Source organism: Platalea leucorodia (genome assembly GCF_965183815.1).
Source record: "Platalea leucorodia genome assembly, chromosome: 1".
Classification (NCBI taxonomy): domain Eukaryota; kingdom Metazoa; phylum Chordata; class Aves; order Pelecaniformes; family Threskiornithidae; genus Platalea; species Platalea leucorodia.
The window spans coordinates 76,730,973-76,742,526 of NC_138823.1; the positions used below are offsets into that span (position 1 = coordinate 76,730,973).

The following is an 11,554-nucleotide window of genomic DNA, read 5'->3' on the forward strand; positions in this document are numbered from 1 at the left end:
TACCCTTGAGCAACCTTCAGGTTTTACTACACAACTAAAATTCTCTGGGGTTTTCATTCACTTGCCTGAGAAAAGATTTTAAAGAACAGGTTTTCATTAGGGTTGGAGAGATGTTTGGAGACAGCAAGAATCTTATCCAGTACGTGTTTATAGCTCTCCAACATAAAATTCAGAAGAGCAGATTTAATCTTATAATCTTTACCCAAGTGGCACAAAAGTCAATCAGGTTGGACCACATCACACATTTTATTCTTATAAAATAATCCAATTATTCCACTTTCACTACTCCAGAAATTAAGATACATTCACATACCTGAATTTTTACATCACTGAAAAACAGTTTCTAATACATACCATACTTTACTAAAAACATAAAGCTAAGAACAGAACTGACTTTTTTTTATGTTTAAATCAGGAAGAGCTCCAAGAAATGCCAAGTCTTCCAAATTATTCTGAACTCAAGGTTCACTATAGTCTCAGGGCCCCTGTAGTTCCCAAATGGCTTTAAGAAAATGCCAGCTAAAGAGCGTTTATCCACTTTCAGAAAAATCTAAGTACAACTAGCTTTTAAGCTCTGCAGTTTCCCCAAGAGGAGAAAAAGTGCTTTAGAGAAACTGAAGATAAAGCATGGACACCACGGAGCCAGCTCTGCAGCACTAACAAAAGAATCCAAAGGAACGCTTTTAATTTATTTTCCATTCATAGTATCACAGAATCGTTAAGGTTGGAAAAGACTTTTAAGATCACCAAGTCCAACCATTAACCTCGTACTGCCAAGTCCACCTCTAAACCATGTCCTTAAGCACCACATGCACACGTTTTCTGAACACTTCCAGGGACTGTGATTGCACCGCTTCCCTGGGCAGCCTGTTCCAATGCCTAACCACTCTCTCCATGAAGAAATTTTTCCTAATATCCAATATAAATCTCCCCTGGCACAACTTGAACCCATTTCCTCTTGTCCCATTGCTTGCCACCTGGGAGAAGAGACCAACCCCCACCTTGCTACAACCTCCTTTCAGGTAGTTGTAGAGAGCAATAAGGTCTCCCCTCAGCCTCCTCTTCTCCAGGCTAAACAACCCCAGCTCCCTCAGCCGATCCTCACAAGACTTGTGCTCCAGACCCTTCACCAGCTTCGTTGCCCTTCTTTGGACACGCTCCAGCACCTCCATGTCCTTCTTGTAGTGAGGGGCCCAAAACTGAACACAGTACTCGAGGTGCGGCCTCACCAGTGCCAAGTACAGGGGCACTATCGCCTCCCTCGTACTGCTGGCCACACTATTCCTGATACAGGCCAGGATGCCATTGGCCCTCTTGGCCACCTGGGCACACTGCTGGCTCATGTTCAGGCGGCTGTCAACCAGCTCCCCCAGGTCCTTTTCTGCCAGGCAGCTCTCCAGCCACTCCTCCCCCAGCCCGTAGCGTTGCATGGGGTTGTTGTGACCCAAGTGCAGGACCCGGCACAGAGCCTTGTTGAACCTCATACAGTTGGCCTCAGCCCATCGATCCAGCCTGTCCAGGTCCCTCTGCAGGGCCTTCCTACCCTCCAGCAGATCGACACTCCCACCCAACTTGGTGTCATCTGCAAACTTACTGAGGGTGCACTTGATCCCTCATCCAGATCACCAATAAAGGTATTAAACAGAACTGGCCCCAGTACTGAGCCCTGGGGAACACCACTCGTGTCTGGTTGCCAACTGGATTTGACTCCATTCACCACAGCTCTCTGGGCCTGGCCATCCAGCCAGTTTTTTTACCCAGCAAAGAGTGCGCCTATTCAGGCCACGAGCAGCCAGTTTCTCCAGGAGAATGCTGTGACAAACGGTGTCAGAGGCTTTACTAAAGTCCAGGTAGACGACACCCACAGCCTTCCCCTCATTCACCAAGCGGATCACCTTGTCACAGAAGGAGATCAGGTTGGTCAAGCAGGATCTGCCTTTCATAAACCCATGCTGGCTGGGCCCAATCACCTGGCTGCCCCATGCGTGCCACCCCCCTCCTTGCTTCCCCAGGAATCGAAAACTCTGTTACTTCATGATCGCTATGCCCATGACGGCCTCCAAATGTCATGTCACCCACAAGTCCTTCTCTGTTTGCGAACAGGGCGCCTTCCCTAGCTGGCTCCCTCACCAGCTGCGTCAGGAAGCTATGTATCTTCCACATGCCCCAGGAACCTCCAAGACTGTTTCCTTTCCGCTCTATTGTATTTCCAGCAGCCATCTGGTAAGTTGAAGTCCCCCACGAGAACAAGGGCTAGCGATTGTGAGACTTCTCCCAGCTGCTTACAGAATACTTCGTCGCCTCTTCATCCTGGTTGGGTGCTCTACAGCAGACTCCCACCAGGATATCTGCCTCATTGGCCTTCCCCCCGACTCTTACCCATAAACACTCAACCCTGTCGTCACCATCATTAAGCTTAGACAGTCAAAACACTCCCTCATGTACAGGGCTACCCCGCCGCCTCTCCTTCCTTGCCCACCCCTTCGGAAGAGTTTATACCCATTCATTGTAGCACTCCAGTTGTGCGAGTCACCCCACCACGTTTCCGTGACGGCAACTATGTCAGTTTTCCTGCTGCACAGCGGCTTCCAGCTCCTCCTGTTTGCTGCCCATGCTGCGTGCATTGGTGTAGATGCGCTTCAGCTGGGCTATTGCTCCTGCCACCTTTTTGGGGGGGGAGAAGCCCCAAGTCCTGTCACCATTCTCAGGCGCTTACGTGGTTTCTACTACATCCACAGCCCGTGCGTCTTTGCTGTTGCATGGCTCTCCATCCCCTGCCTCTGCTGAGACAGCAGACCAAAGGACTGTCATCCCTCAGACACTGGCATGTCGCCCCCAGGCTTATCTCTAGCGAGCCTGGTTTTCTTCCTTTCCCCCTTCAAATCTCCTTTAAAGCTCTTTCAATGAGCCCTGCTAACTCCTGCGCAAGGACCCTTTTCCCGCTTTGAGGCAGGTGCACCTCCTCTGTCGCCTGCAGGCCTGCAGGCCTGTAGCCCGAGCCATGATCAAAAAACCCCAAATTCTGCCGCTGACACCAGGCTCGGAGCCAGGTATCGACCTGCTGGCTCTCCCTGCGTCCTCCCTCATCCTTCCCTGCAACTGGAAGGACAGAGGAGAACGCCGCTTCTGCGCCGGCCCCCTTAATAAGCAGGCGTCCCAAGGCCCCGCAGCCTCTCGTGATCGCCCCCGACTCCTGGCTGCGACCTCCTCGCTGCCCACCTGGAAAATCAATAACGGAGAGCAGCCTCCGGGCTGCACCGGGGTAGGAACCTTCCTCTCCACGCCTTTAACCCGGGCCCCGGCCGGCACCGGGCTTCCCGGGCGGCGGCTCCGGCCTGCGCGCCGGCGGGCACAGAGCGGGCCGCGCCGGGCAGCACCGGGTCGCCACCGCCCCATCCCTCGCGGCGCCGGGCCCGGCCTGGCGGAGAGGGGACGGGGCCCCCCCCGCGCCCCGGGCCCCTCTGCCCGCCGGGCCCCTCTCGGGAAGGCGGGGGCGACTCCCGCGGCCTCCGCCTCTCTCTCCCCGGCCTGCCCGCCGCCCGCCGGAGCTCTGCCACCAGGCGGAGCGGCTCCTCTACCCGGGCTCCGCTGCCGACCGCGCCGGCCCGGGGGCTGCTCGCCCCGGCGACCGAGGGCCGGGTCGGGCCACGCCGCGGTCGGCTCGGCGGCGGCCTCCTGCTGCCGCTGGGAGCGGCCCGGGCCGGCGGCAGACGCCGCAGCGCCTGCCGCGCTCCCCGGCCCCGACCCCTCGCCCGCTGAGGGGGGCCCCGCCCCGACCGGACCCGCGGCCCCCGCCGCCCCCCGCGGCCCCGCCCGCCCGCGCTCCGCTCCCGGGGGCGGGGCCGGGGCGGGGCGCGCGGGACTCAGCGCCCGCCGGCGCGCGGCGGCCGGGGCGGGGCCGGCCCGCCTCCCGAGGCACGGACCCCGCGCCTATTGGAGGGCGCTCCGCAGGCGCAGCCAATAGGGAGCAGGCAGGCCGGCGCGCGGGCCTCGCCCCGTCCATTGCCCCGGCGCGCCCGAGCCGGTGACGCCGGCGCCGCGAGCGCTCCCGCCTCCCGCTCGGCCCGCGCTCCCGGCGCTGGTTGGCCGCGCCTCCCAGAGCCCCGCTGCCCGCTCGGGGGCGGGGACGGGGCCCGGGGCGGGGCCCGGGGCGGGGCGGAGCGGGCGCGGGATCCGCGGAGGCGGCGGGCGGCGGCCCTGGCCGGTGGGTGTGCGCGCGGGCGCGCGGCGGGAGGCGCGCGGCTGCCGCGGCCGCGCGGCGGGTGCCCCCCGCGGTGCCTCGCGCTCCGAGGGGCGCGCGGCGGGCCCGCCCGTTGGCGGCGGTTGGCGGCCGTTGGCGACCGTGGCGCCCCTTCCCCCCCTTCCCCTCCCCACCCCCCTGCGTGAGGGCCCTCCCTGCGCTTCCGCGGCTGAGCCCGCAGGGGCGGCCCGCCCCGCCCCGCCGCGCCCCGGCGGTTCCGAGGCGGGGGGTCCCTTCGCCCTGGTGCGGAGGGGCGAAGGCCGCCGGGGAGGCGTCGGGGCGCGAGTCTCGGCTTCCGCTCCCCCGCTGCGGTGAGGGGGGTCGGCCCGCTTGAAGCTGCGCCGGTGGCGGCTCCTGAGCTGAGGGGCCCTGCCCGGGCCTCGCCGGCGGGACGGTGGCGGCCCCTGCGCGCTGCGCGGCCGCGGAGAGGCCTGAGGCGTGCCCGGGCCGCTGGCGTGCTTCCCTGCCGCCCTCCTTGCCTGTGGGCCGGCGGGCTTGCCCCGTGTGCGGCATGGGTATGCGTGCTCCCGTGCGGGTGTAGGGACGGCCAGCAGGCCTGTCTGTCGGGTGGTGACTTCCCCCTGCGCCTGCTGAGGCTCAGCACTCGCGTGCCAGAAATCCGTTACTGGCAGTGCTTTGGTGAAGCCCCGCCGTTGGACGCTTACGTGAAAGCCTGGTGCCCACGACGTCGAGGAGCAGCTTGGGCTGGTGAAGAAGGACGGGCTGCCCGTGTGCGCGTTTGGCTGGCCCTTGGGGAAGAATCGTGAGGCTGTGAGGACAGCTCCTAGGAATTAGGATAGGGAGCAAATATGATAGTAGAAGATGCCGAAGAAGAAGAATCAAACGGAAATTTTAAACCAGCTGCCACTGTTCGCTTATTGTGACCTTCCCTCAGAGCTGTGAAGGTGATCGCTAGTCTTTAGGAAGTGGTGGCGAACTTGAGATTTTATATTCTGAGTGCTGTCAGTCTATGGAAATACTTCATGGGAGCAGATCCCAGCTACTGAACCTCTTCCGAGCTTGGCTTTTACGTTTCGTAAGATGTCTTTGATTCAACAGTTACATAAAGGTTATGTGCACAGTGACGGTTCTTTAGTACGTTGTTCAGTAGTTTAGAGAAAAGAACGACAAGGCCGCAGCCCTCCACCTCCTGTTCACCCGTCGCGCAGCTGCAGAGGGGTTATGGCGGGAATGTGCACCTCATTCGGTAGGCGCCAGTTAGACTTCTCACGGTACAAAAGTTGACAGTCGTTTTTCAGAGGAAATCTTATTTTTGTGGTGTTTTATTTGGAATTGGCTTCCCATGTAAAGGCACTGAATGTGCAGGGAAAAGATGTTCTGGCTTTTCTAAACAGCTCTACGAAATTGGGCTGAAGTCCAAAAAAATCCCAAACAAAATAATTTATCTCATTGTTTTATTACGTGCGTAACCCCTCCTGCCATAGTCGTATTGTGCTCTCTGTTGTCTTACGCTGGCGCAGGAGTTTTTGAGAGCAAAGAGAGAGGACCCCCCCCGCGCACCCCGTGTTCCTTCAGGTCTGTCTCCCCAGTCTTGCACGTACATTGCGCCTGCACAGTAATCGGCGCTCATGGAGGGTCTGTAGCTGGCTCAGAAGAAGATTGCAAGTTGACTCGTGCTCTGTCGGAAGGGGTGCAGACTATGGACCTCCACTTCAACAGGTTGTGTTTCAGGTATTCCCTGTCTGGAACGTCCCGGTGCATATTGAAGTTAGAAAAAGAGGAATTAGGATTGGATGTGTTGCGGTCACGTCACAGACGAGACGTATGCCCCTTATGGACAGATGAGACGGTTGGAAGTACCGGGTGTTAGGAGCTTCCTGCAAACCCTGTTGAGGCTGTGGTGGATTCCTCTAGTTTGGCTTGCGCCTGTGTCTCTTCTGAAACGATGAGTTCTTGCCGTGACCAGAAATGTCTCTGCGCCTGGCACGTTGCAGAGAAAGCCTTCCCTGAGAAGCCATCGTAAACATGAGCACACCTTTTCAAGGCTGGCAACGTGCTCCTTCCTAGCCAAACGTCATCTTTCCTATTTCTTAAACTAAAAAATTGCTGCAGAAATTCCGCTTTCTAAAGCTGCGACACAAGCATCGCTTTAAATACACACGAGCTTTGTTTCTCTGAAATAGAAGACGGGGAGGTTTTAGTATGTTCTGAATGGAAGAAATCGTTTTGAACATTTGCTGTGAATCTGCAAACATTTTCTTGATCTGAGAGTTTACTAAATTCAGGCTTGTTCTTTCCACTTTTACCTCCCCTCACAGACTTCACGTAGAGTTTTATCTACGAGCTTCATCGTTGCATTTTTTTTTACCATCACGGTAATAAATTTTATCATTCTGACAGTGATGTGTAACCTGTCCTCCTCTGCACTGTGCCATGTTCTGTCCAGTAAGAGCGAAAGCACTGGTGATTTCATTTAACAAGGCCAATTTTTGTTTGGCCATCTGTTACCGTTCTTTGCAGTCTGCTTACCTCCCAGGAGACCTCTGGTGAGAAGCAAACTCTCTCTCTCTTTTTTTTTTTTCTTTTTTTTTCCTCCTTCTTTTCTTTCTTTGGAGAAGGAAGGAGAGAGAACCTCCGTCGAAATGGCTTTCCACCAGAAAGCTGGTTGCTTTTTGGAAACGGTAAAGTGTCCAGACTGGCTGGGTAGCGCACAGGATCTGCTGTGCTATTTCTCTCAATTAAAATAACGTATGCTGTCGTGTGTGTGCGTCTAGGAAAGGGGGAAGGCAGCCAAGGCAAATAGCTGTGCGGTGCATTTTATAACAGCAGGTATTTTCTGTGTGTTGCAGTGTCAGTGATGGAGACCCCCCCCCAGAGCACGGTGCACCTGAGCGACTGGCAGAAAAGTTACTTCGCTGTTACCTCTGGCGCCTGCACACCCGGCCAGAAGGCAGACGAATACCGTGCCAAAATCCTGCGTATTCAGTATGCATGGGCAAACTCCGAGATCTCCCCGGTCTGTGCTGCCAAGCTGTTTAAAAAATACGCAGAGAAATACGCTGCGATTATTGACTCTGACAACATAGAGACTGGTTTGAATAACTATGCTGAAAACATTTTGACTTTGGCAAAGTGTCAGCAAAACGACAGTGACAAGTGGCAGTCTGCCTTGACAAGGGATAACGTGTTTGAATTCAAGTGTGTGCAAGAGAGGATGCCGGCTGGCAAGAGCTCCCAGAGCTCTTGGGTGGCGCCAACAGGCGCCTGCGTACTCGCTGATAACGGGGTCAGCGCCTCTGCCGCGCCGGGGCTTCCTCAGCTCCGTATCTTCAGCAGTGCCGGAGGGACGGAGCTCTGTGCTGGCTCAGCAAAATGTGCAAGTCGGGGAGCAGATCCCCTCGAGCATCCCTCGTCTTCAAAGTGCCGTCAAAGCAGCGTGCCTCCTGTGACCAAAACTTCGGATGCGCTTCCTGCCTCTTCAGCCTCCCTGAACGAACAGGTTCGTGCAGGTTTGCAGGCGACTCCGCTGTTTGGAAGTACAGAAGCGGCGAGTCGTCGTTCTCTGAAGATGTCGAGCAGCTGTCGCGATGGGCAAAATCCGCCTCTTTCCAGTCAGTCAGCTGCACCTGCGTGGTCCGCGAGCTCTGGAAAAAGAAAAGCGTTTTATGGTCTGGCTGAGGAAGGCAGCGCGAGCGCGGTGGTTCCGAGCCTTGCTCCGTGCCAGGCTTCCATTAGGACAGAAGCCAGTAGTTTTTCAGGGACCGGAAGGAGAAGTGAGGAGGGCAGCGTTCCTGGTTTCAGAACTGCAAGAGAACAGCTGTGGGTGGACCAGCAGAAGAAATCTCAAAACCTCCCCCAGCGTGCCCCAGTCTCGTCCTACGGAGGTGTAAAAAAATCCCTGGGCGCAGGCAGGTCTCGGGGTCCCTTGGGCAAGTTTGTTCCTCCGGTTCCAAAACAAGAGGGAACTGAAAACGGAGGCGCCCAGTGTAAACCTCACGCAAGAGGACCGACAGAGCCGCCGCTGCCTGTAGACGAGCGACTGAAAACCATAGAGCCCAAAATGGTTGAACTGGTGATGCACGAGATCATGGACCACGGGCCTCCCATCAGCTGGGACGACATTGCCGGAGTGGAATTTGCTAAAGCCACCATCAAAGAAATAGTGGTCTGGCCTATGCTGAGGCCAGACATCTTCACTGGGTTACGTGGCCCTCCTAAGGGAATTCTTCTCTTTGGCCCCCCTGGCACTGGCAAGACTCTCATAGGCAAGTGCATCGCGTGCCAGTCCGGAGCGACGTTTTTTAGCATCAGCGCCTCTTCCCTGACTTCCAAGTGGGTAGGCGAGGGGGAAAAGATGGTCCGTGCGCTGTTCGCCGTGGCGCGATGTCAACAGCCAGCAGTGATTTTTATCGACGAAATTGATTCTCTGTTGTCTCAGCGCGGAGATGGGGAGCACGAGTCGTCGAGAAGAATAAAAACTGAATTTCTGGTCCAGTTGGATGGGGCAGCGACCTCCTCCGAAGATCGTATTCTAGTGGTCGGAGCAACAAATCGACCCCAAGAAATCGATGAAGCTGCCCGGCGGAGGCTTGTGAAGAGGCTGTACATTCCTCTTCCGGAAGCCTCTGCTAGGAAGCAGATTGTCACCCGCCTGATGTCAAAGGAGCGCTGCTCTCTAAACGAAGAGGAAATCGAGCTCATAGTTAAGAAATCGGACGGATTTTCTGGGGCAGACGTGGCACAGCTCTGCCGAGAAGCTTCCCTGGGCCCCATCCGCAGCCTTCAGTCCACGGACATTGCGACCATCATGCCAGAGCAAGTACGGCCCATTGCTTTCCTGGACTTTGAGAGCGCCCTGAGAACCGTGCGGCCCAGCGTCTCCTCGAAGGACCTGGAGCTGTACGAAACCTGGAACCAGACGTTCGGCTGCGGCAGATAGTCGCATCCTAGCGGCGTCACTGAAAGGTTTCTTGAGCCCTGCCACGTATTAAGCCCGTGATAGTTTAGGGTGTCTGCAGTTGTTTTTGTTTCTGTCTTGGAACTAAATCTTCCCGTGTTGTGCAGGCAGACGCCTAGGCCCTGGCCTGGGCTTTAGCCAACTGAAAAGGCCGTGAGAAGCTGCTGGTCACGACATGAGACATTGCTGAACCCAAGTAGCAGAGCGAGAAGCTGACAAAAATTACAGACGGCTGCTGGGGAAGGTGGCCGAATTTCCCTGACGGTTGAGGGGAAGCTGGTCAGACCTCGCATAGAATTGAAGGGAGCACTGGGGGCACCTTGCAGGGCCCGCTGTGCTGTATCAGTGGCGCCATGCGAGGCTGAGGGGACCCAGGCGTGATACCAGAAGTACCGGTTTTGGGCAGGGCTGTAGCGAAACTGGGACTGATGGGGAAGAGTAGTTGGGGGCGCATTGTCTGGGAAGAGACGGGAGCAGGGGAAGGAACGAGTCAGGGTGGACGGGGGAAGATGCGAAGGGCGGATAAAGGGGGACGGTCTCCTGTAAGCTGTGCTCTTGTCTGACAGTCCTGCGCCAGCCCCATCGCTGCAGTCTGTCCCAGCTGCTTATTAAATCCTTTTTCTGATGATTTTCTGCTTGCCCTTGCTTTCTGTGCTGTGCCTGTGCCTGTGGGCGTGTGCTCGCAGGAGGCCTGGGCACCTGCAGCTGGAGCAGAGGCCCTGGGTCATGGGGGCTGTAGGGTCTGAGGGCCAGCCATGGGCTAGCCGGTGTGTTTAGGGCCAGGTGCTGCAGGGATCCCGCTGTGCGTGCAGGCTTCACGAACAAAACTCACCAGCAAACTTGAAGCTGGGCTAGCTGGCAAGTAGGAGGAGCCCAGCACCTGGAAAGAGCCAAGATCTGAGCCCGTGGCAGAGTAAGGGGGCTCAGGGCCTGGGCATGGATGTTAGACACACTTAAATCCCATGGCGATGTTTGAACACTCCACAAGCGTGGTGGTCTTAGAATCATAGAACATCCTGAGTTAGAAAGGACCCACAAGGATCATCGAGTCCACCTCCTGTCCCTGCGTAGGACAACCCCAAAATTCACACCGTATGGCTGAGGGCGTTGTCCAAATGCTTCTTGAATGTTGTCAGGCTTGGTGCCACGACTGCCTCCTGGGGGAGCCTGTTCCAGTGCTCCACCCCCCTCTGGGTGAAGAACCCTTTCCTAATGTCCAACCTAACCCTCCCCCGGCATATCCTCCTGCCGTTCCCTCGGGTCCTATCATTGGTCACCAGGGAGAAGAGGTCAGCGCCTGCCTCTCCTCCTTCCCTTGTGAGGATGCTGTAGGCCGCGATGAGGTCTCCCCTCAGTCTCCTCTCCTCCAGGCTGAACAGACCAAGTGACTTCAGCCGCTCCTCATACGGCTTCCCCTCTAAACCCTTCACCATCTTCGTGGCTCTCCTCTGGACGCTCTCTAGCAGCTTCGTACCCTTTTTGTACTGTGGCGCCCAAAACTGCACGCAGCACTCGAGATGAGGCCGCACCAGTGCAGAGTGGAGCGGGACAATCGCCTCCCTCGACCAGCCAGCAATACGGCGCTTGATGCACCCCAGGACACGGTTGCCCCCCCTGGCTGCCAGGGCACGCTGTTGGCTCATGTTCAACTTGCCGTCGACCAGAACCCCCAGACCCCTCTCCGCGGGGCTGCTCTCCAGCCTGTCGTTCCCCAGTCTGTGTGTACATCTGGGGTTGCCATGTTGCAGGTGCAAAATCCGGCGCTTGCCCTTGTGAAACTTCCTACGGTTGGTGATTGCCCAGCTCTCATTTGTCCAGATCTCCCTGCAGGGCCTCTCTCCCGAGAGCTCCTCCCAATTTTGTGTCATCGGCAAACTTAGATAGTAGTCCTTCAAGTCCTGCGTCCAAGTCATTTATGAAGACATTGAAGAGCACCGGCCCCAAGATGGATCCCTGCGGCACCCCGCTAGTGACTGGTCACCACCCTGATGTGACCCCGTTTACTGTAGCCCCTTGAGCCCGACCCGTCAGCCAGTTGCTCACCCATTGCATTATGTGTTTGTCCAGCTGTATGCTGGACATTTTGTCCGGGAGGATACCGTGAGAGGCAGTATCGAAAGCTTTACTGAAATCCAAAAAGATTACCTCGAAGATGTAGAAGATGACATTCTTGTGAAGCTGGAGAGCGCGGGGGCTGCGTGGCTCGCTGGTGAGCTTCAGTCCTGTTCGGCTGGAGATGCGGGACGAGGCGGGGCCGTGTTGTTGGGTTTATGTGAGCGCGTTTGCTGTGTATGTGCGCGCTGCTAAAGGCGCTGCTCGTGCTGTGTTCTCCGTGTGTGGGTGCGCGTGTTTGTGTGTATCTGCCGCTCTTCAGGGGCTCAGCCTCACTCCTGGCT

At 56.8% G+C, this 11,554-nt stretch overlaps 1 protein-coding gene across 2 annotated transcripts; it reads left to right on the forward strand.

The window, feature by feature from the left end:
- The first annotated feature begins 4,149 nt into the window (after positions 1-4,149).
- Positions 4,150-9,624, forward strand: LOC309601444 (fidgetin-like protein 1). 2 transcript variants are annotated; one of them, XM_082334459.1, is made up of 2 exons: positions 4,150-4,204; positions 7,051-9,624. In XM_082334459.1, exon 2 carries the CDS (start codon positions 7,059-7,061, stop codon positions 9,138-9,140), a length of 2,082 nt encoding a protein of 693 aa, XP_082190585.1. In that variant the 5' UTR covers positions 4,150-4,204; positions 7,051-7,058; the 3' UTR covers positions 9,141-9,624. The 2 variants fall into 2 exon arrangements, with proteins under 2 accessions (XP_082190585.1, XP_082190586.1); XM_082334460.1 differs by lacking the exon at positions 4,150-4,204 and adding an exon at positions 5,884-5,932.
- The last annotated feature ends 1,930 nt before the right edge of the window (positions 9,625-11,554 follow it).

Coding starts and splice junctions, on each gene's coding strand:
- LOC309601444 (XM_082334459.1), top strand. CDS start 7,059: ATGGAGACCCCCCCCCAGAGCACGGTGCACCTGAGCGACTGGCAGAAA.